Source organism: Amblyomma maculatum, chromosome 5 (genome assembly GCF_055883805.1).
Source record: "Amblyomma maculatum isolate TAMU_Amacu chromosome 5, ASM5588380v1, whole genome shotgun sequence".
In the NCBI taxonomy this organism is placed as follows: Eukaryota; Metazoa; Arthropoda; class Arachnida; order Ixodida; family Ixodidae; genus Amblyomma; species Amblyomma maculatum.
Window position 1 is genome coordinate 149300401 of NC_139348.1, and position 22172 is coordinate 149322572.

Here is a 22172-nt window from a genome sequence, read left to right on the forward strand (position 1 = left end):
GGTACATAGAGTAGCAAAGGAAAGACTAGCACTAAAGCGGATATCAACTGCTATCAGTTCGAACTAATTCACATTTGTTCCACTACGTAAATATTGATTGGTATTTATTGAGTCCTGATTCATGCAAAGCTTGGTGAGCAAGGTGACAGCGACATAAATATTTACCCTGTGCCTTGGGCTAACAGGTTTAACTAACGCAGACCTCCAAGAGCAGCTCTAACCTAGGGCCGCGGATGAAGAGCAGACAGTTGGCACTTCCTCTAAAAAAAAGAGGCCCAAGAGTGGTGCAGAATTGCTTGGACAGTGGTGCGGAGAATAAATATGCACTGAACCATCTGGGGACTGAAACACGGGTTGACGATACCTACCGATATTGTGTTTATTGTAACCTTGGGCGCCACACACATTAGCTATGTTGATGGCTTAGGCAATTGGGGGATAATTTCACTGGCTAAATTCTCATGCGGCAAAGTATAGAGCTCGTTCGGTCGAGAAACGTCACGATAAAGTTTTATTTTGCTCATACTGCCTTTTAATTGGTTTCGTATGCAAGGCTGATATACTGTCCACACATGCTGGGTTCGTTTGTGTTTACGACTTACTTCGATGTCGATTTCTGAGTATATTCGCCTCCAAAAGGCTCAAAATGAAACATCATAAAAGTTAAACACTTCAAAATCGCTGAAGTGAGCCACGGCCTTGTTTAAATCAAACGAAATGTCAGAGTGGCCAATTTAGTTATTTCTGCAGTGATTACTCGGCTCCTAATATTACTTCTTATTTTACGTACAAGTCCGTTTTGGGGACCGCTGCTCATGAATAAACAACAGCGGCACGGATGACCGAAATCTGCCTAAATTTCGAAACATTGTGCCAATACTATTTCAGTGCGACGTACGTTGCTGCATATTTTTCAATACTGATGACTTTTGCAGTGAATTTCACTGACGTCGATTTGTTAGCATACTTCTTTATCCTAAATTTTGTGGCATGTACCTTCAGGCCGCTGCAAGCTTTCGATACTTTTGACTGGCTCAGTAAGTTATAAATATGCATTTTTTTATTTAATCTGCGCCTTAATTTCACTACGGAAATCGCCTGCCATCTGCGCCGAACGCAGTAGTGCCGTAAGGAGAGCCACATTTTTCTTCAGATTTTAACATGCCTTTCAGCGTCACATCAAAATTTTTATGGAGTTTTATGCTCTTTGGTCTAATGGAAAATAAATATCCAGTTAATGCGACGCGAACGTTTTACCAAAGTAAGCTCCAAAGGAAATTCGTTTTATTGGGAGTTTTAATGTCAACATTAGCAGCTGCGGTGCCAGAAAACGTTTCTTTCGCTGGTTAAGAAAGTGCTTTTTAAAGCCTTGCCGCCACGGTGACTACTGAACAGGAATACCCGGATTTGAGCCGAACTGCAGTGGCAATGTTGTCGAAGGCAAAACTCAGAATTCATCCGTGAGCTGTGCGATGTCAGCGCACGCTAAATATCCCCACGTGGTCGAAATCATTCCAAAGCCCTTAACTAGAGCACTCCTGTCTTCCTTTTCCTCTCATTCTCTAATGCTTTCTTCAAGGCGCAGGAGAGGTGTTCTGCGTTAGCGTGTCCTTAATAATTACAGTTATTATTATATTGAAGACGCCATAAAACGCCCACTTTACATGAACAGGTTTTGCAAAATGCGTGTTATAATATTGAGTGTCGCAGATGCATGCGAAATACCCCACTATAGCATTGCTTGGTCGCGTATTCCCGAAGTAATTGCATAACATCAGCACCCAAGGAGGACTTTGAGTTCGTAAAAGTATGAGATTTTATCGTTTGCGCCATCTGCCTTCTCTTCATATTGATATGTGACACTTCGTGATCTGAGCAGCTCACTTTCCAGGGAGCGCATTCAATCCCAATACACACTCCTATAGATGGGAAGAGTGGGCCCAACTCCTCTAGAAGACGACGCGGTTGTCTCCACCCTAAGGCAGGTCGCGCGTATGGAGAAACCCTATACGTTTTCATCGCGAACTTTAGGACGGCGCACCAAATGTCTTCGCGGAGGCGACGCACGGCTTGCGCTACGTATTTGTCGGCACGCACTTTCGCATGAGATTGGAGGTACTGGTGTCGGCTTCTAAGTGCGTTTGTGTATAGCGCTGTGGAGGCCTTGCAAAGATGACACTTCCGAGCGTTTCGAACGCAAGGAACGATAGGCACGCATAGTGAAAGCTTACAGAGTCCTGTACTATCATGTTATGCATGTTAGTCATTGAAATATTTAGTAATAACGAGAAAAGCATTGTAATGCACGTCAGAACCGAATAAATGGCGCGCGTAACGCGGCAAAGAACTGATCCTGAGTTGTGTGATTTACAACACCCCTTGAAAACTGCCTCATGGTCTTGTTTTTTTCTACAATTCAGTACTCAACACCTGTGGACCGAGAGAAATTTTTGGCTGTGGAAGCCCAGATCTTTACTGCGGAGAAAAGAGGTGCGATGATTTCCTTTTCCCTAGAAGACCTCCATGCAAGAAGAAATGCGTGAAGAAATGTTGGTGCAAAGTGGGGTTCTACCGACAGCACGACGACAAAAGTTGCGTACCTTTCAAGAAATGCGCCGTCGAAATAGAGCTCGGCAAAAAATAAAAATGAAATATTTTCTTTTTACCTCAGACGTGCTTCTATTTGTTTCACGCGCACAGAGGGGGCTATCTACTTTTAAGGATCGTCTGTACACACGCCGCAAGACTAAATGAAGCCTGAAAGAATATTGCGACGTAGCTTTGCACTGCTTGTTCAAGCTCAACACCATCGGGATGAGGGTTTGCCACTTCTCTTCCTGCGCAGGATGAGATGAGGTTTTTTATTTGATTTAATAACTTTTTCTCAGAGAGCAATAGGAGGAAGAGCAAATGGCAGAATAATGCTATACACAGTTTGGCATGACAGTCATTGCATAGATAACAATAGTTTTCACATTACCAGCAGGCACGCTTCACTGCTTTATTCATGCAGATTGTTGCAGAAGCCTGCGTTGTCTTTATCATGATGTTTGTTTAGCTGCCTAAATAAAATGCGGCTCGAAGGAGCAGGTATTCTGTTCAACGAGAACTATCGATACCTTTGTTGCTGTCACTGCCATTAAATCCTACGGTTCTGTGAGGGCTGAAGCAATGATGAAGGCAGCCAAATGAAACATTTGATTCACAATGTTTTTCATGATTTACTGAGTATCGAACTGCCGGCACCAAATATTAGGTACCTGGTCGAGGCTTAATGCGCTCCAGGGACAGACTCTGGCTTTGAATGTGGCCAAGAAGACAGCCAAGCTCTAAACAATCGTCATCTTCTAGAATTCTTGTCGGAGTACGGGTTTGTAAATAAATTCTCTCGGCTTAAACAGGAAGGCACATATACATTCATGACCAAATATTCTGTACCCAGTGCTGCAATTGTCATGCAGCCTTGGGTACACCATAAAATTAACGGTTATTTTGGGGCCGCCCCAGGGAAGTGGTTAAATAATTTAGACCGTGTGGCCATTTTCAACATCTTGGACAATAGCAAGAAACTACGCAAAGTTTTCTCTTCCATGAATGGATATGCAAGATTCTGGTATTTAAACCAGCAGCCCGGCCGAACGGTCCTGAAAACAATTCAGCGACAGTTAGGGAAGACGTTCCCGAGTATTGTGTGCTAGGAGAAGGTGGCGCTACTTTGGCGCGGGCGCGTTTAACAGCCCAGCGTCCTTCACAGTTTAAACTGAACCAATGAAAATTCTGCTTAGGTACCCTGACCCTTGACATGTCGTAGAAAAAATGAAGTAAGGCTGTTTATGCAAATAATCTAGAAGCAACAGCTTGCTGGCCACGTCCGCAACCCTCCATAAATAATTACTTTAAGAAGTGGCGACTGTAGGATAGATTCTCGACGCCCGAGTCCACCAACATAACCGCCCTGTCAGTTCCTGTTATCCAACGTATAGGAAGTCTCCGAGCAGGCAGAACTTGAGGGACGTTATTCGTGGGGTGTTCCACGAAGAAGAGTGCCGATGACTGCCATTTTGAACAAAACGTGAAATGGCCCCACTCTCTGACACCACTATAGATTGTTCAATACAAGGAAATAGATAATTATACGGCAACAACCGTTAAGATATTTGACATAAAACGAATTAGGCATTGAATTTAATCTTGTTAAGGTTTATGATACACGCGGTGGAAGATCGAGAAGCTCAAAATTATTTAGGTTAGTTGAAACAGGTTGTTGTCCATAAGCCTTTTGCGGAAATGGTTACTTGTAATAGTTAGTCTGGTTTGTGTCCCTTAGCACTGAAGAACGGATGTAAAATAAGTGGCTTACTTTTCTCGTTACGTTAAGTAGGTGAATCTTCCCCGCTGAGAATATCATAAACAACACGCATTGCCGCCATGAAAACAATCACACACCTGCCAAAAGATATTTCACCGCGTCGTGCTGTGGAATCCTACCGTTCGTGTAACAAATGACCACCGTCGCTCAATCTGCTTCTATTGCTGTGAATGCGGTAACATCTCCCGGCATTCTCAATGCCGAAAAGAGAGCTACTTTGACTTTCTATATGAAGAACTATGGTTATAACTATGTATCGACCTAGACTTTTAGTTGCGAAGGAAACCTCCAACACATACTCTTTCCAGCCTTGCCTTCTCGTCGGTGTTGTGTTGTGAAGTCACTTAACGATATTTAGGTACTTACCTTTTCGTTCTGTTTTAGGTGATCGGTAATTGTTCATATTCTTCACGTTATTTTCTGCAGCGTTTCTAAAAATATAGAGTGACGAGAAGTCAAATCTGAGATGTAACCTATACATTGCGTTCGGTTAAAGTGCGACACCTGTGTTTTCCCTAGTAGGGGATGTTGATCATCCACAAGTATCCAGTCAAATATAACCACTGTATGTTGTAAGTAACCGTATTCTGTAAAGAGACAGGGTGAGCCCCACAACTCATGCAAAACTCATTTGAGCTGTACAGATGTGATTCCTGAAAACGCATCTATTTAAAGTGCCCTTGCGGAAGCAACATTTATAAAAAATTATGAAAATAAGTGCAGGCCTTCCATAGTTAGGGACACAATCATTTACGAATAATATTTATAGACCAGCTATTGACTTAAAGATACCTTTAGCTTTCTTTGCTACCAGGTTGCACATCCTTGGTGGTGAATTTTCAGTTACAGTTTCGCTTGAAGTTAGTTTCTACGGTAGCAATCAAAATATGTCTGATTCCACTCCTTGAGGCTCTATAACTTGACATTGATTTCAGAAGTTGAATTGAAATGAATAGGTGCGAGAACTGCTCGGTATGCAAGACTGGAAGGAAAGCACATTTTACCCTACTATAATGACCGTAGTTAAATACTGACGGCTAGCGTGGTCTTGCACATACGACGGAGTTGCTCGTCTTCCTCGATGGCTAGAAAAAATTCGTGTAACAGCGCTCGAACCATGTATTTTCGAAAAAAACAACAACAAAACAACAACTCTGAAAGCAGTGATAGATTATGCCAGCGATGCAGTGCAATGCATAAAACGACATGGTTATTTGCGCGCTTCTTTAAGGCTAGTTAGCAACCCTGCTCTTGCACGGTTTTCATTAATCTCACCAATAGGCTCAGGCGCATACGAACGGAGCCACCAGACAATAAAACCAATGAATGCATGGGGTAGTTTGGCGGTGTTAATCCATGTGAAATAATACTGTTCTCATTGAAAACAATTGGTTAGAACTTACGACAACAAAAACAAAACAATCACACACCCGAACAAAATACCTCCGAATATCGCGTCCGCAAGTGATTGAAGGCGACAGCTGCCCAGGTTTCTACTTTTTGTTGGCATTCATGTTGTGCGTGACTCGTCATTGACAGTGTTCATCATGAGAGGAGTGCAAGCAGTCGGCCTTAGTCTTCACTGACGTATGGCGAAGCCACGTATCGCGTGTCGCGAAGCCATGGTTACACATGTCCGAAGCCCTCATCTGTAGTGCACAACAAAGTGGAAATTGTTGCTTCCGCTCACAATATACCAATAGGTCTTAGCAACTTTCTGGTACGTGGGCTCCACCTGTCCTTTCAAGGAATAATTACGAAAGGGCATTTTAAGGTGTAGCGATGATAATATACGAGTGATTAGTTTTTGCGCTTTTTGGATAGGATCGTGAGAACGTAGAAATATTGACAAGTGTACTCCCTACTATTACGCTCACCTACACTTTCGATGGCATGGCTTCAGCACGCTAGCAATATGCAAGAAAAAGAAATGGGCGATGAATAAGTGAACCGAAATAGGTCCTATAGCAGGGAACGCACTCTCCTGCGTAGGAAGGTCTCCCATTTTGGTTTCTGAGAATCACCGTGTTATTTCCAATGATGCTATCGGCGAAAAGGCATTGCGCCGCCACCGCCAGCCCATTAGTAAAATGTTTCATCACGCAGCGATGTATATAAAATGGGATGGAGCCTTTATATACTGCCGTAGAAATTATCTAGGTGACAGCTGTTATTTCCGGTTGTTATCATTTCCGGTGTGACAGCTGTTATCCTCCTAGCATATGCGACAAATATCACGCCTGTCTGCAACATCACTATCAGCCGGACTATACCCACCGCAGGGCGAAGGCCTCTTCATATTGGGCCACTGTAACGTAGTTAAAAACCGCTTAGCGGCCTTTATATTTATGAATTACTGATTTATTTTGAAAACTAGGGTTCAGTACAAGCAACAGTTGGATGGGCATGCCGTCCTTGACACTGGGAAGGGGGTTGTTTGCAACAAGCGAATCAACGACCTGCTATACAAACAACGCGCTTAGTCTTAAGCAGCGCTACTCACCTGAAGAGAGAAAACCACTTCCGGAAACCATTTTAGTTTTCATAGCCAATGTCTCTGCAATGAATACTTCTCACTATTTTCAGCGCACGAGTTGATGAGCAAAGGAAGCCTGTTAACTGCATATCCATGGTAACGTCATGACAGAGAGATCCAGATGCCAAAACAACTCGGCCCAAAGCCGCCGCCGTCGACGTAACTGGCTGGCAAACGCACCTGGAAGCAGTTTCGCTACAGAAGCGCGGAGGTGTAACGTCAGCCGCTAGGCGACGAACATAATGTATGTTTATAATTTCCTTCCTCTAATGGCGCAGCTGCTTTAGCGATAAGCCTGCCTCGCGGCGCACATGAGACTAGTTCAGTAAAAAGGGGCAGTTAGCTAGCGCATAAGGGCTCAAAGTGTCACAACAGACGTCAGCAACGGAATGATGCTCGTACTCGAGAAACGCTGACTTCGGTAGAGTAAAACGTAGAGAGCCCAAACTCTCTCTAATGAGAGACAGACCGAGGACAAAATGACTTATCACAGAATGTAAGTACGAAGTTCTTCCGAGGAAGATAAGTTTTGCAGTATTGATCAAATATTTTAAGGGAATACTTTAGGGAAAATTGTATAGCTCTCCTTTGTAGCCGTATGGCTACACTTTTGTGGGTGTCAATCAGTAATTACTCTCGTATTATAATTTTTGTAGTCAATCCATCCAAACCTTCATCATAATTTCACTTAACAACTGCATTTCTCTTAGCAAGAGATCTACTTTGATAAGCCAGCCGTTAAATTTTGATCCCAATTTCCTGAAAGGGGGACCTACCTGCCATACATTTTGAAGTAGTTAGTGGGGTTAAACGGGAAGCCTAAAATTTATGCTTAGTGAACTTACAGGAGGGATCACCGTGAAATACAGTCACCTGGAGAGGAGTTGTAGGAAAACCGCGAAGAGGATATGTCTTCATCCAAGAGCCTTGAGTTCGCCGACAGCGTCGTCTTCGGTATTCTCACTCTTCTGGGATACCTGGTGGGCCTGTACGTTTCTTTTGATCACCGACGTAAACAGGTGCGTCACTGAGCTCTGTGCTATTGTTTTAAACAATGTAATCATTTTCTAAATTTTTTGACTAATGGCTAAGTGGTATTGGCGCTTGCCTATTTGTGCTAAGGCTGGAGGGAGCGGGGGCAGCGGAGAGCATATCGATTGCAGCATGTCGAATTTCTATAAACGCTAAGCTTTCAACTGCAGCCGTGTGTTGTGTGATGTCAGCGCGTTACAAGGAAGGAACCCAAAATGTTTCATTCAAAAGTGGCTGTCTGCGCAAAATTACTACTAGTTCGTTAAAAAACCTAATCACTTCAGCCCACTTCAATGATAGATGCCACGTGCTACTAGTTCAGCATTTCTCAGTGGCTATTGTTGGTATATCATTTACGTGCTATTTAAAGCCATCGTGAACACCTAATTGGCTTTATAAAGTTGAAGATACAGGCAAAACGTCGAAAAAATAACTATACAAGTGAGCACTTATTTATAGAAGCGTTAATAGTATTGGTGTTTCTTCAATCCTAATGCAAGTACTTTGTTGAAAACGCTCCTTGAAATGAATGGACACATCTTTGTTATTATACTGCACAGTTTAACGCGCACATAAAAATTTTGCTTGCAGTTATGTTATCTTAAAATCGTGCATGTCATATTGCTGTTTATGTGACATATACTACACTTAGCGGCGGGGCCAAATACGCTTCTGTGCATAGGACTCTTTATTAAAAAAAAAGTGTTTAGCCCCCGCCTTCAATTACCTACTCACCCTTGAAATTAAGAACCACACAATAATGGGAAAACATAGGTGAAAAGGAGAGAGTGTATACATTTTAATTCTTCTTGGTGATAAGAAAAAATAAAGTGTGGCACTTTGGACCACTAAAGTGCGATAAGACGAAAGCCTTTGTTTGAAACTTCGCTGATTCGTGGTTGTACTGCATCTGCAGGCTGTGTGGTGCGGCGTTCGAGAAAACATCAAATGAAAGGCTCCACACGACACGCCTGAATTGGTATGACTAAATAGCGTAAGCTACCAGCCAACATATAATGCCGTGCTTTGACCAAGCCGTATGAGCGTGTCTGCGCGGCCTAGGGATAACTTGAATGCAAGGATCTTGACAGGCTGATTTTGATATCATCCTCTCATGTGAAATAAGAGACCCGAGTTGGCAGCGCCTGTCAAACGATAGTGCCCTGTGATTGGTCGATACCTCTATGATGTCATCCTCACCTCCGCCAATCAGAGCGGCGCAAAAGCGTGACGCTTTTTCTAACGACAACGATGAGCCAATAAAGGCTTTCGCCTTAAAAGCGTTGTTTGCTCTTACTCTGAGAACACGCTGCCCTTACGTCGAACCATAGCACATTTAGCAGATTCCGTAAGACGTAGTCTGCCTATTTTTATTAAGCATATATGTATATTTCAAGAATAATTTTACCATTGCGTCGCATCCATCATTTTAGGCGAAGCAGGTGCCCACTGGTGATCCCAACAGTGATTCTAAAGCACTCCTGGAGGCGTTTCTCGGCAGCCGAAGCCTTCCGGCCAGCGCTCTCACGGTATCCGTTCTAGCCTCCCTTGCCAATGGTATGTCCATCGTGGGCTTTGTGGGGCATCACTACGCCTACGGCTTCCACGTGGTCTGGGTACTTGCGTTGTGCCCAGTTGTGATTGTGGTGACTTCTGGCGTGGTGGTCCCGCTGCTGTACGAATTGCAGGCAACGTCTATCTTTGAGGTAAGCCGCTCAGGGGCTCGGGATATTACACGCACATTATCTTAGGGGTCGAATAAGGAAATAAAGTTCTGCCTTTTCTAGGAATATAATTCTAACTGAACACATTATCGCAGAGCTCAACGTGGGCGATGCTTAAAGTTTGGTGCCACTCGCTGAGGACGAAGTATAAAATTAAAGTACATCTGCCGCTTATGAGAACTATCAAGCAATAGTACTTGGTGAATCGTAAAACATTTTTCGCTAATTTTCGTCCCACTATAAAGAAAATAAATTTTACAGGCTTAGGCATGGCTTGAACCTAGTTATAGAGCGAAAGCTGCGAGTGTTGCAGCGATAGCCTCGTAACACCTGCTTTTCTTTGAATTAGAGTCGAAAACGAATGCGTTCCGTGGGCAGTGTCAACACCGCGCCATACGCTACAGTTAGGAACAACTACTACCATTTCTATGTATTTGCGTAAAGAGTTGAGGGTTATGGTAGTGAAACATCAGCGTGGAAAATAAAAATAATGGAAGTCAATTAATAACTCTTATTGTATAAAATTGTATTACGAAGAGCGGAAATCAGTGCTAGGCCTGTCACATTTTATTTATTTACGAAGATTTTTCTAGGAAGATCAGGATATTTAACTATGCAGATTGCTAGCGCACACTACTTTAGTGGACTTTAGTGGTGTAAGGCATGAATGAACAATTTCACATATACGATGATGCGAGTCTGTATCCCCTTTCTCCAATTTTCAGTACCTTCGTATGCGCTTCGACAACAAGGTTGGGATTGCGGCCTGCCTCATCTACTTCTTGCTGAGTGTAAGAACGTCGTTTTTTTTTTTATCAATTCTATGCTACTGAAGTATTCAATGTGCAAACTGCAAAGTGTGGGTCGAAATTGTAAAGACAAGAAAGTTCAATTACAAAGCAGATTTGCCAAGCTTACTGCATGCCGTTGATAATTTGTCTCAAACAGAATATCACAACATAATTAAAAAAGGTAAAACTTCCCGTCATATATATTGCCTTGTTTGTAAACTGTTTCGCACAGTAGTATTGCAAATCGTTCTGAAATCTAGCTTTTGATGCCGTTTTTGTTTGATTTATATATTTGATACTCCCCTATCTTCAACTATAATATGCAAGATGAACTGAGAACTTGATCTTTAGAACGGTTCTTTATACGCAGCCCCCGCAGGAGAGAATGCAAGACACACGTTGAATTTCAAATGAACTTTTACTGGACGTTGACGCTGCAATAATGCCGTTCAGTCAACACATGCAATGCAGGCACCTCGTCTCTGTACCGGGTTTGACTACTACCGGTCCCCCCTTTCTAAGTGACACCCCAAATGTCTCTGCATCTGAAAAAACAACGATAAAATTAATTCTTATTGCCTCGCCGCTATGGTTCAGTGATTGGGGCACTCGACCGCTGTGTCTAAGGAAGCGGAACAGAATTCCAGCAGCGGCGGCCGCTTTTCGATGAAGATATCAAAGCGACTCATGCTATACGAGACGCCGTAGTGAAGGGCTCTGGAAATTCAGACCACCTGCTGTTCCTTAACGTGCACTGATTTAACGTGCACGGACCACCTGCTGTTCTTTAACGTGCACACGGGCGCCCTGCTTTTCGGTGGATGCAAAAACAGGGAGCCCTTGTGCTGTGCACTGTCGGTGCACGTTAAAGAACCACAGGTGGTCCGAATTTCAAGAGCCCTTTATTACAGCGTCTCTTATAGCTTGAGTCGCTTTGACACATTAGGCACCACAAACCAAATTAAATGAATTTAAGAAGCCAGTGTGACTCGTCGTCTTAATGCATATAAGAGAAGTGAACGGTGTCTTCCGGAGTTTATGTCGAGGTCGCTGAATAAGTTATCGGTCAGAGGGTTGCAATGTCAAGTGGCCAGTTGGCATGGTCTACTCGAAATAAGCAGTCAGTATGGGCAAGCTCACTTTTGTATACGATTGCATGAGTTGGGAATTGAAATACACAGAGACTCTTTATTACTTCCGGTTTAATAGTCGCAGCCTCGCCACATCACAAGCACGTCTCAGGGAGATGACTGAGGCGTGTGGATATGCTGATCATTAGACTATGTGTGTCCCGTTGAGCTCTACATTTTTGACTAGCAAAAGCATGCGATTACTGGGCATCTTCTTGTCAACGGTAAATTATTCAGAAATGAGTATTTATGTCTGCGTAATGTTGTTGACAAAGGGGGAAACATAGTCATGTAGCATGTTATAGGAAAATAACGCACAGACGTATCTGCCACATTACTCCTAACTATCAGAATCAGTAGGGCGGCCATTTCAATGCACGGTGATTATGAGTGCGATGGGCCATTTTCCAGTGCTAGCCGAAAGAGAAACTCTTGTGATTTTTCGAGGCTGCGAGACTTTGAACGGGAGTCGCAGAAGTACCTGTGTACTCGATTCCCATCTGACTCTTGTATAATACAGGGGAAGCTCAGGTGCGCAGCTCCTTAAAATTCGGCTATGCTCTGTAGTCTTGTGACGTCACGTACCTCAGCAACTAATCTAGTCCTGGCAATGTCAACTGCCAACTACCAACTGCTAAAGGCATGCCCGCCACTTTTCGAGGCTTCAAATTTGGTTTGAAAAGGTGCCGGCATGTGCCACCTTATTGCGTTCCGGGGGCATTTCCGTATGCCTTCGCGGCCGCGAAGCTAGAAATATTCAATGCCACCAGACCTTTTTTTTTTCTGACGTAGTATACGAAAGGTGTCGCGTTAAAATTCTGCAAAAGACAAGCCCCTTATTTTAATTGCGTAAAGTCATTTTTTGCTGGTTTCTCGTCCGTTTCTCCTTCGCTCTGAGATTCAATACGGTGGCAAAGCCACGTGACCATAACTACAGCATTGCAAACATTGTTTTAGCTACCAAGTGACGACCCATAAAATGGACTCCATCACCCTGGTCCTCCCTTTGTGACATCATGATTTCCCAATGACACGTGGCCGAGGCGTCGCAACAGCCGTCCTACTCCACCGAAACGGTAGCGGGTGTAATGCCGGCCTACAACAGATAAAAATATGGGGGCAGTCTAGCCCCTGCCGCAATTGGCAGTGACCTACCAGTCCCAGTCCGGTAGGACCAGGAGCAGTCACCCCACCGTCCCCCTACTTATTATCGACCGGCCTTACGCATTCTCCACCTGATAGTGGGTGTGTGTGTGTCGCCACTTAAAAACACCATTGGTGGCAAAATTATAGTGTAACGGCTCAAGCTACAGGACTCTGAATGGTGTCAAACGAAGTAGCCGTATATGGCGCAGAGAACTGTTTTTCGATCTGAATCCTTCGCACAGAAAATTTTTGGCCTTCGAAATTGTGATGAGTGCGACGTTCGGGGGTCGTGGTGGGCGAGCCAGCGGCCTTGGAGAGGTGCGGGTGGTACCAAACGAATCGTTGTTTTCTAATGTACAAGCTGGGTTTGTAGAGCTCGAGCTTGTTTTCTTAGTTGTACACTCGCGGCGGAGCTGGCCTGAGAAGCTTCGAACAATTAATGCCGAGACCGAAGGGATTTTTTACGACATAAAAGTATTTCAAGTCAAGTGAAGTCAGGTTTATTTTCTTTCCTGCAGGGAAAGGAGGAGCCAGGACTAAAAGCTGTGGAAACAGCTTGACGGGGCCCTGGCCCCTTACGATTATTGGCAGGACAACAAAGAGGAAGCTAGTTGGTCTACAACCTGTACAGCAAATCTATACATAAAATTAAATGTAACATAACTTTTTACATAACAAAATAAGACACTCAATTCAACACAACACGCTCTCGGGCTAAATAACTCATTAGTCTTTTACTGACAGACTAACGGTGGGGCATATTAAATATATTGGGGACTCTTAAACATCCTTGAGGGTATGAACTGAGAGGGTTAATGGTTCCCGTCTAAGGATGCGCTTTTGGTTCTTCGTTCACGTTCATGTAGTTGCTGTTTGTTAATACCAATCGCTTAACCTATGCCTCTAATATCTGGTACATTCTTATCGCATAGCGTCTTACGCAGCCACATTATACAATAGCTACCTCCTGAAAACGTGACTCTGTAGCCCTCTTGTTCTTCGTTTTCAAAAATTTGCTTTTAAATTATAGTCGCCTATTTAACTTTACTTTCTCTTTATCTACAGCAAATTCTGGGTGCAGTGGGAATATACAGCGCTGCTATCGGGATTTCAACAAGTACGTATTTGCGTGTCTGTGTTATTTTCAATGCGAGAAATCAATGATTTGGTGACGTTTCTCTGCAAAGCGCATAACAAGCAGACTGAAAAGAAAAAGACAATCTTTTTGCTTATAAATTTACCATTAAAGACATAATGAAAACGATTTTTTTAGTCCTCCATGTGTTTACTCTGCGCAAAGAACATTCAAGATCACTGATTGAAATTAAAAAACCTATTAAGATCTTGCGCTGTTTTAATTTAGCACACAGAAGAGCTTCCCGCGAATGATGGCTGCATGAACAAGCGATAGTACACGCGGCAATAACTCACGAAAAAAACAACAAAAAAGCCATCGTTTTTCAGACGGGATAACTATATAAAATTTACAAATTACTACCACTTTGCCCAGTACAACATCACTCACCGAACGCTAATTAGTACAAAAACCAATATATAATAGCTTTCCTGTTTAGGCTCTCACTGTTGAAAGCCGACAACTGAAAAATAAAACCAATAAGGTGTTTTGTTATATCTCTTCAGATATGACACATGACGTTACCAAGGTCACGTAACAGATGACTCAAGCAGACAGGAGCTCCTGTTCCTCAGGGGCAGACGCCGACTTCAAGGCATAGCTGCGTAGTTTCGATTTACTTATTCATTAATAGAAAAGGAGTGCAAGAATGACAGAAATGGCATCGTTTGCGCTCTTCTGGGAGATAGTGCCCATTTGTTCAAGCGGTTGTTCTGCAGGAAATCTGGTGTTGGCATTGTGAGCGAAAATTCTGTGCATGCATCAGGAAAGGAATACACAGAAGTCAGGCAATATGGCCTAGCGCTGATTGGTTCTTCGGTTGTGTGACGTCATCAGAACACTGTCGATGACAAAACTAGCAGAAGCTGCCACTCGGGTGCCTCCTTTGAGATGAGAGGATGAGATGCGCATCCAATCTAAGACCCTCCAATGCTGACCCAGATAGATGACTTCCAGGCCGCGCAGGCACGTTCGTATGGTTTGGTTGAGGTGACCTTTACATGAGATGGCACTTTACACGTTGTGTGATGTATGCTATACATTCATGATGTTACAGCAATGAGAATTGTGAGATAGTAGTGACCCAAATAAGTGATTTAGAAAGTACAGTTGCTCACCCTCTCTGTATCAAGAGTAGATGTAAGTATGAAACTATAATGGGCAAGGAACCGTAGCGCCATTCTTGGTGTCCGCGTGTTAGCCGCTGTTTTCTGCAGCGCCTTTCAGCCTTGAGTGTTCTTACCCTTCAGCAACTCTCTTTAAACTACCCTGATAGCCGACGGATGATGTTGAAGTGTCTAGTGTCATGCGTCTGCCTTTTTCGTGGAGTTATTAGAAATGACAAATTATAATTCAGCATATTGAATATACCCAGATAAATAATGTTAAGGCGAATACAAAGAAGAAATTAGAAGCAATAATTTTTGAAATTTGTTTGGGCCGCATCTAGCCTTTCTAAGCCGGTTCTGCGCCAGAGTAGCAAACTCTGCTCGGTTAAACTTTTTCCGTTCCCGACTGTTGTCGTTTTGGTGCCCGGATGACGTCTTTCGATTTCGGCTCTATGTGATCTCAAAGTCGCCGACTGCAGGACCTAAACGCAGTTTATGCTTAAAGCTGCATATATGAAAACGATTATCCGCATGGAGCGTATGCGAACGGTGGCCTTTAATACTATTGCGTCATACACTTAAGTGTGGAGCTAAAGTCTCCTGCATATTTTCATGATATTAATTAATTGGCCCGTAATGCAAGTCTGATGTAGAGTAATTCTAAAACTCCAAGTAATAACTTCGTAGAAATCGATTACTAATCCTAGGATGCTGGCGAAGATAAGGTGGACGTTCGCCGTTGACACATGGAAAAGCCAGATGGGCATATTGTTGCATCAACGCATTTATTACATCGCTAGGTAAAGTCCTCAGTCCATAGAAGTTCATAGACAATGGCGTCCAGCGTACGCTGGCAGTTCACGGCGGTGCTGACAAGGGCGACTTCTCACTACTGCTTTCTCACCGTGCTTCAAATCACAATGGGCCACGTATAATGGAGTAGTTTTGAAACTTGGAAGTTTTATAATACCCATGTCGCTAATATTTGTATGAAATTCGAATCCACCTTTTCAGTGTATTCCGTCCCACTGCTCTACTCAAACATCGCTATTGGCCTGGCGGGCACAACATACACGACACTGGTAAGGCAAATACCTTCTACTTTGTGTATGGCAGAATGCACATTTGATGTGGTTACAATAGTGACTCCTTATAAGCAAGAAAACATTGTGCAAACGAAATTGGGGTCAAGGCAGGAGCGCGGGAATGCAAACGCGGACGTCCTAATCTACGATCTACTGGAGCGCCTCCCTCTTTGCGGATGTCGGGCTGGTATTCAAATTGAATCATGTGTTGGCTGCATGTCTGCACATATAAAATTTTGCACATACGACATAGCAGGTATTCACAAACAAAGGAAAATATCTGCTCTACCTACGGCTTGAAGGAGCAAAAAAAAGTTGGCACAAGAAACCGGATCTGACTGGTATCTTTTCCAGACAGTTTAGGCTCAATGAGGTGAAGAGCAAAAAAAATAAAATAAAATAATATAAAAAAGGCAATAATTTGTCGCCTCCATGCACAGGAATGCCTTTCAGGTGGACCTTTGTGGGGAGCTAAGGGGAGCAGAATTAACTGCAATTTATATTAGTCGAAGACCTTCGATATCAAGTCACTTGCCTTCCAAGCAAAATAAAATAATATTGTGACGTCTCTAAGTTCATCTTCGCGCATTCTGTGATTTGGACATCGAGAAACTTTTAGGCACTAAGTAATGGAGGATGTAAGTATTTGTGTGGAGGTGCGGCAAGGAAAACGCATCCTGGTGTACGAGATTTACTAAGCTATAAAATGACCGATAAAGCAGGAGATGCCATTCGATCTTACAGACAATTCGCGAGCTGGGTTTTTGCCGAAACCGCAACTGTGCAAAAAAAAAAAAAAAATGCTTCAGTTTCTCAATTCGCTCTAAATGTAATTGTTCAGGGCAAAAATCCCCCTCAAGTGGATCATACACGTTTAAGTTTTAAATAGACTTGTATAAGGTACCGAATTAGGAATTACTCTTACCTTAACGACATTTGGCAGGCAGTGATGACATTCAATATCTGCAAGACTGATCACATCGACATGAAGAAGCAAAATGTTCAGTCTTCCCAGTGCAGCATCAGTGATCCTGTATAACAAGTTCGCCTTTAACTTTTTTCATACCGCTCACAGCCATTTACCTCAAAGGCGCGAATTAATCTTGGGGCACATCATGATGCCAATCGATACAATCAGCCACTTTTAATTAAAGCTACCCAAAAGAGATTTATTACCTTGTTTGTTTTGTGTAACGTCACCAGTAGGTTTTGTATGGACAGATTCCCTGTACACATAAAGATATAAAATGTCATTATAAGAAGCAGTTGATAAAGCCTTCTTTCCCTTTAGAATTTGTTGCCGCATGTTTGAGAGCCTTTTATTATTCATTTAAAGGGAGGACTCCGAAGCGTCGTATGGGCAGACTGTGTTCAAACATTGGTCATGCTGGCGGCGCCATTCACCATCATTGGGAAAGTCCTCTACGACAGCACCCGAGTTTTCCCACCACTCAGGCCTCTGAGCCATGTTAACCTTACGGATCTTGCATTTCGGTGAGAATTGTTGTCTTCTAGCGACGATCCTTAGCTTCGATAAAACGAAGTTTTCTAGTTGCTTCTCTATAGACTCAATGAAATTCAACCACGTGGGGACTGTCCGAAACGTATTTGATGTAGTACTGAGAAATGACCTTTCTTTTAAGAAGTACAGCAAATAGAGATTTGAACGAGCTATCAATGAACATTTAGTTAGGCTCATGGCCGCAATGTTGTTTTCTGCGTGATTCTTTATTTAATCACAAGACGTAGTAAAGGAATACGGGCGAGCCCTTATAGTAAACGCTAATAACATTATGCCTTCATTCACGTTAATGTCAATGTTTGGGAGCGCAACAAAATGAAAAGAAAAAGTCGAGAAAGTGCTTTAACATTTTCCTTCCCGCTTACGTCACTTGGGAGCGTCTAATGAATGGCTGATGACTGCAATTCCTGATGACGTCATCGGAAATGTTTGTAAGCGGGGATATGTCGCCCAATCGTTTGAGAGCGTACTGGTTTAAATTTATGCATGAATTAGGAGCTCTACGCAAAGCTTTTGAACATGACTTTAATACTCACAAATACCGTGTTTGTGGATCTCTTGCGTTAGAATATTACAGCAAGTACTTTTCGTGGGTCATTTGAGTGTTTCTCCAGTTGACATAGGCAACTCACTTTGCGGTTCGTCGAACTCCTTTGTTCAATCCTAAACGCAATGAATACATTTTACTGGTATATAATCATTAAGACAACCAGCAATGTTCTAGGCTCAAAGTTTGTTTTAGGCTCAATTGTTTAGGCTCAAGAGTTAGGGTACTTCGAATTTTCGATATTTTTGCAATGTTTATTGACTGCGTTATTACCGGCACTAAGACGTTTCCTGTGTATACAATTAGCGGTAGCCACCTGGTGGGGTAGCTTTAGTAGCTTTTTCACTCGGTCACTAATCCAAAAGACGTGGCTTCCACACGGGCAGCGGCTGGTGTTTTTTAACCAATGTGGTACTTTAGGACTCGACAATCGGTAATTTGTGAGGCTTTGTAATATTAAAATTCCCTAAGAATTTCCAACGGTTCCACCCGTGGGACGAATTCTGGTATACATTACTGCATTTTAAGTTCCTCCAAAGGTCTCTTTTCCCCCAACCGAAAATACATGCACTTTGAAAGCAAAACAGCGCACTTCAAAACACAGACACAGACAGATGATTTACCAACTAGCCCGTTCCTTCACCCTTGCAAATACATGCGCTCAGGCCATGAATCGGGGTCGCAGTAATAACCTGTTATTCAGTAATAACCCCACGCAACGTTAAATTCCTTTCCTTCTAAATATGCTTTTACCGCAAAAACGTCTGTGCGCAGATTAAAGAAAAAAGGTTCTTGCTGAAGGCTGTACTTTCATTCTTTTAACCCTCTTTAATACGTCATCGGTGGGGCCTTTATTGTACAAGGACCTGTACATAGAAGCTGGAAAGACAAGATCACATAAGTTCGTTCTAAGCCCACTTCTGATCCCTTTTTCCTTCATTCAAATCTTTGCTTGAGAATCGTACAAATTGTTATTGAACACTGTCAGGAACTTCTCTTACAAGCTTACGCAGTCTTCAGGACATGCCTTCTGTTCCTACAAATAAGCCTTGGAAAGTTGTTAATGCCACGTGCAATAGAGGGGTACCTATAGGGAGCGCGTTGCGCTGCGTATAACAGAAAAATAAAAATAAAACAAATTCAACAACTTTGCTTGAACTGTTAGTGGAAGCATAAGCTTCTCCGAAGTTTTCAACTAACTCAGGCGAATAGCTGTTCTGATCTTCGTGACTGAGAATAGAATGCCACACATATACTACACAGGGTTACAGTACCGAGGACTACAGAAGGACTATGTACGTGTTTGCGTAGAGGTAGGTCAAATATATTACAGAGCGTGCTTCCGCTTGCACATTTTTTGCACACTTTTCAAAGCAAAAAAAAATATTCTTAGACGCCACAGCAAGAGGACCTGTATCACATGTTCATTAGGTCAGGCCTGTACCACATGGTATGAACCTGCCAAAACAATACATCTAGTGATCTAAACTCAGCGCAAACTATTGAGGGTGGAAGCCTATCTTATCCATCCCCAAACTCGAGGCCAAAAAAGCCCTTGTGACACTCGCACGGATAGCAACGGCAGCAGCTGGAGTCCCGGACTAGAGACCCAACCACGCATCCCCCACCCATTTACTGTCAATAAATTTTATTGGTGAGTCATGTAAGATGTGAGAACTGTTTGATCACCGAAGCATGCTAGGTATCATTATGAATATATACGAAGAGGTCCACGAAACCCTAATATTTTGTTTTAATGTCGTAAATGTTTTGTTTCAAAGTCGATAAGAGTAGGAACTTAATATACTTTACCTTCATGATGACGTCTATCTTCGTATGGGCAGTGGTGTGTGCGAGACACCAGTTTAGAACAACACATTTATGCTTCTTTAAGATATGGAGCTCCAAGAGAATAATTCGTATTTGACATGCAGGGCGAGCTTCGACGTGTCCAGTGACGAGAACTTATTTAGTGTCCTGATAGCTGCACTGCCTTATGCCCTGGTTCGCTCGGGGATTGACCAGATGGCAGTCCAGCGATTCATGGCAGCCAGATCACTGAGAGACGCCAAAAGGTACAAATGATTTCTCATTTTCAGCGCTGTACCAAAAAGCAGCGCAAAAAGTCAGAAACACACGTAAGCATTGAAACCACTTTGGGTTACATAAAACTCGATCATTGGCATTTCAGAATTGCTGCTGGCGGCGTGATGTCCATGGTTGTTTTTTTCCTAATTGTGGCGATGTCGTCTGCATCCATTATTTATTGGTACAGAGACTGCGACCCTGTTCTTCGCGGTGAAATCAAAAGCTACGATCAGGTGAGTACCTCAGCGAGATAGTCTATTGTCAGATTGCAAGACAAGTGTTCAGAAACTAAAATAAAAAATTCCGAGAGCACTGTGGAGTCTGCACTGCAGAAATGCTAAAGCCGGAGCATTGCTGCTGCACAGAGTGCCAAAGGTTTGCTCCGTTTATCATTATCAACTAAATGCACCATCATTATCATTACTACTATCATCATTGCCATTATCACTGATTGTAGTGTCATTCTCATAGCTACTATTATCCTCATGGTAGACAAGAATTATGATATGCGTTTTACACTAAACCCGGGCGTGAAGCAGTTGGTTAAAGCGCTTGGCTGGGGATCTGAGGGATGAAGGTTGGATTCCAGGTGGAGACAAGGTTATTAGCAAGTGGCACATCAGCGCACAGATCCCATGCACAGATACGACGCACAGATAACGCGCAAAACTATCGCGCATGAGGTTTCGCCTTAAATAAGGAATGTTTCTAAATGGCATAGAGAACAATGTGAGCAAGGCTGGGTGGAGTACTGGCTATGTTTCTCAGAACTATTAGATCCTGCTCAAGTTCGAAAACCATCAAAGGTACTGGCAGTATAGCTAAACTTCATAGCTTTAACACAGAAATATCAGGAAATAGCTCCTCTGTTTAGGTAGAACTTAATAATAAAAATTACCTGGTGGTTTACCTTTGGTTAAGCCTGTAGGCAACGAAAGCTTTATGTTCATGGCTAAGATTATTGCCAAGCTTAGATTAAACATATCTTGTTTTTCTCTATGTGTAAAGCCCGTTCTTGATCGGTCTCTTCGGCACGCCGCCTTTCCTCATTCCGATGTGCCTTCGCTTTTCGACGTGCTTACTGTAGCAGGGTGTTCGGCCTCCTTCATCTTGAGTAATGTTTTTACCTAGGCAGAAACCCGGGGGCTTCTATTTATGCAAGTTTCGCCCCTCTACTTCCACGTCACATTGACATAACCTCATGTGACATTGACCTTGACAGTGGTCACGGGCCACTTGGTGGCCTACGTGCATGCCCCAAAGTCCATGGCGACCAGCAGGCGTAACACAGAAGTTCGACCTCTAAATATTCCTCAAGTTGAAAACCGTGCATACGAGACGGCATCTCTCGTGACCTTGACCTTGAGAGTGGTCACAGACTGTTTTGGCCTATGTGACTCCGCTCCGAAGTTACATGGCGGCTACCAGGTCACGTTATCTTGACATTGACCTAGACAGTAGTTACTGGCCACTGGGTGGCCTACGTGACTGCCCCAAAGTTGCATAGGGACCTCCAGGCTTAGCAGACATTTGATCTCTAAATCTCCCTGAAGGTGAAAAAAGTGCATAATCGACGACATTTGTTGTGACCTTGACTTTGACTGTGACCACGGGCCACTTGGCGGCCTATGTGACTACTAAAACGTCACATGGTGGCACCAGGCTTAACACAGAAGTTTGACCTATAAATCTCCCTCAAGGTGAAACCGTGCATACCCGACGGCTCTAGCTACCTGGTGTAGTGAATTAAGCTTTCGCTTGAACTATAATAATTGGTTCACTGTATCTGTCACACTTGTTTCTGTGGACACATGAACCGCGCCTTAAGGGAAGAGAGGAAGGTGGCAGTGAAAGTGGAAAGAGACCCAGGGGCCGTTGTGGAGGACTTTGGAGTAGTTTAGACCACCTGGGGATGTTTACCGTGCACTGACATCGCACAGCACACGAACGCCTCTTTG

General features: G+C 43.2%; 1 protein-coding gene across 1 annotated transcript in view; it reads left to right on the top strand.

The window, feature by feature from the left end:
* The first annotated feature begins 7813 nt into the window (after positions 1 to 7813).
* Positions 7814 to 22172, top strand: part of LOC146189922 (putative sodium-dependent multivitamin transporter) — a 94765-nt gene continuing 80406 nt past the window's right edge. The window contains exons 1-8 of the mRNA XM_084605383.1: positions 7814 to 7924; positions 9380 to 9643; positions 10387 to 10452; positions 13794 to 13845; positions 15987 to 16054; positions 17394 to 17551; positions 20061 to 20201; positions 20318 to 20447. Of these exons, the coding sequence (XP_084461509.1) occupies positions 7814 to 7924; positions 9380 to 9643; positions 10387 to 10452; positions 13794 to 13845; positions 15987 to 16054; positions 17394 to 17551; positions 20061 to 20201; positions 20318 to 20447 (990 nt within the window). The remainder of the gene's footprint in view (positions 7925 to 9379; positions 9644 to 10386; positions 10453 to 13793; positions 13846 to 15986; positions 16055 to 17393; positions 17552 to 20060; positions 20202 to 20317; positions 20448 to 22172) is intronic.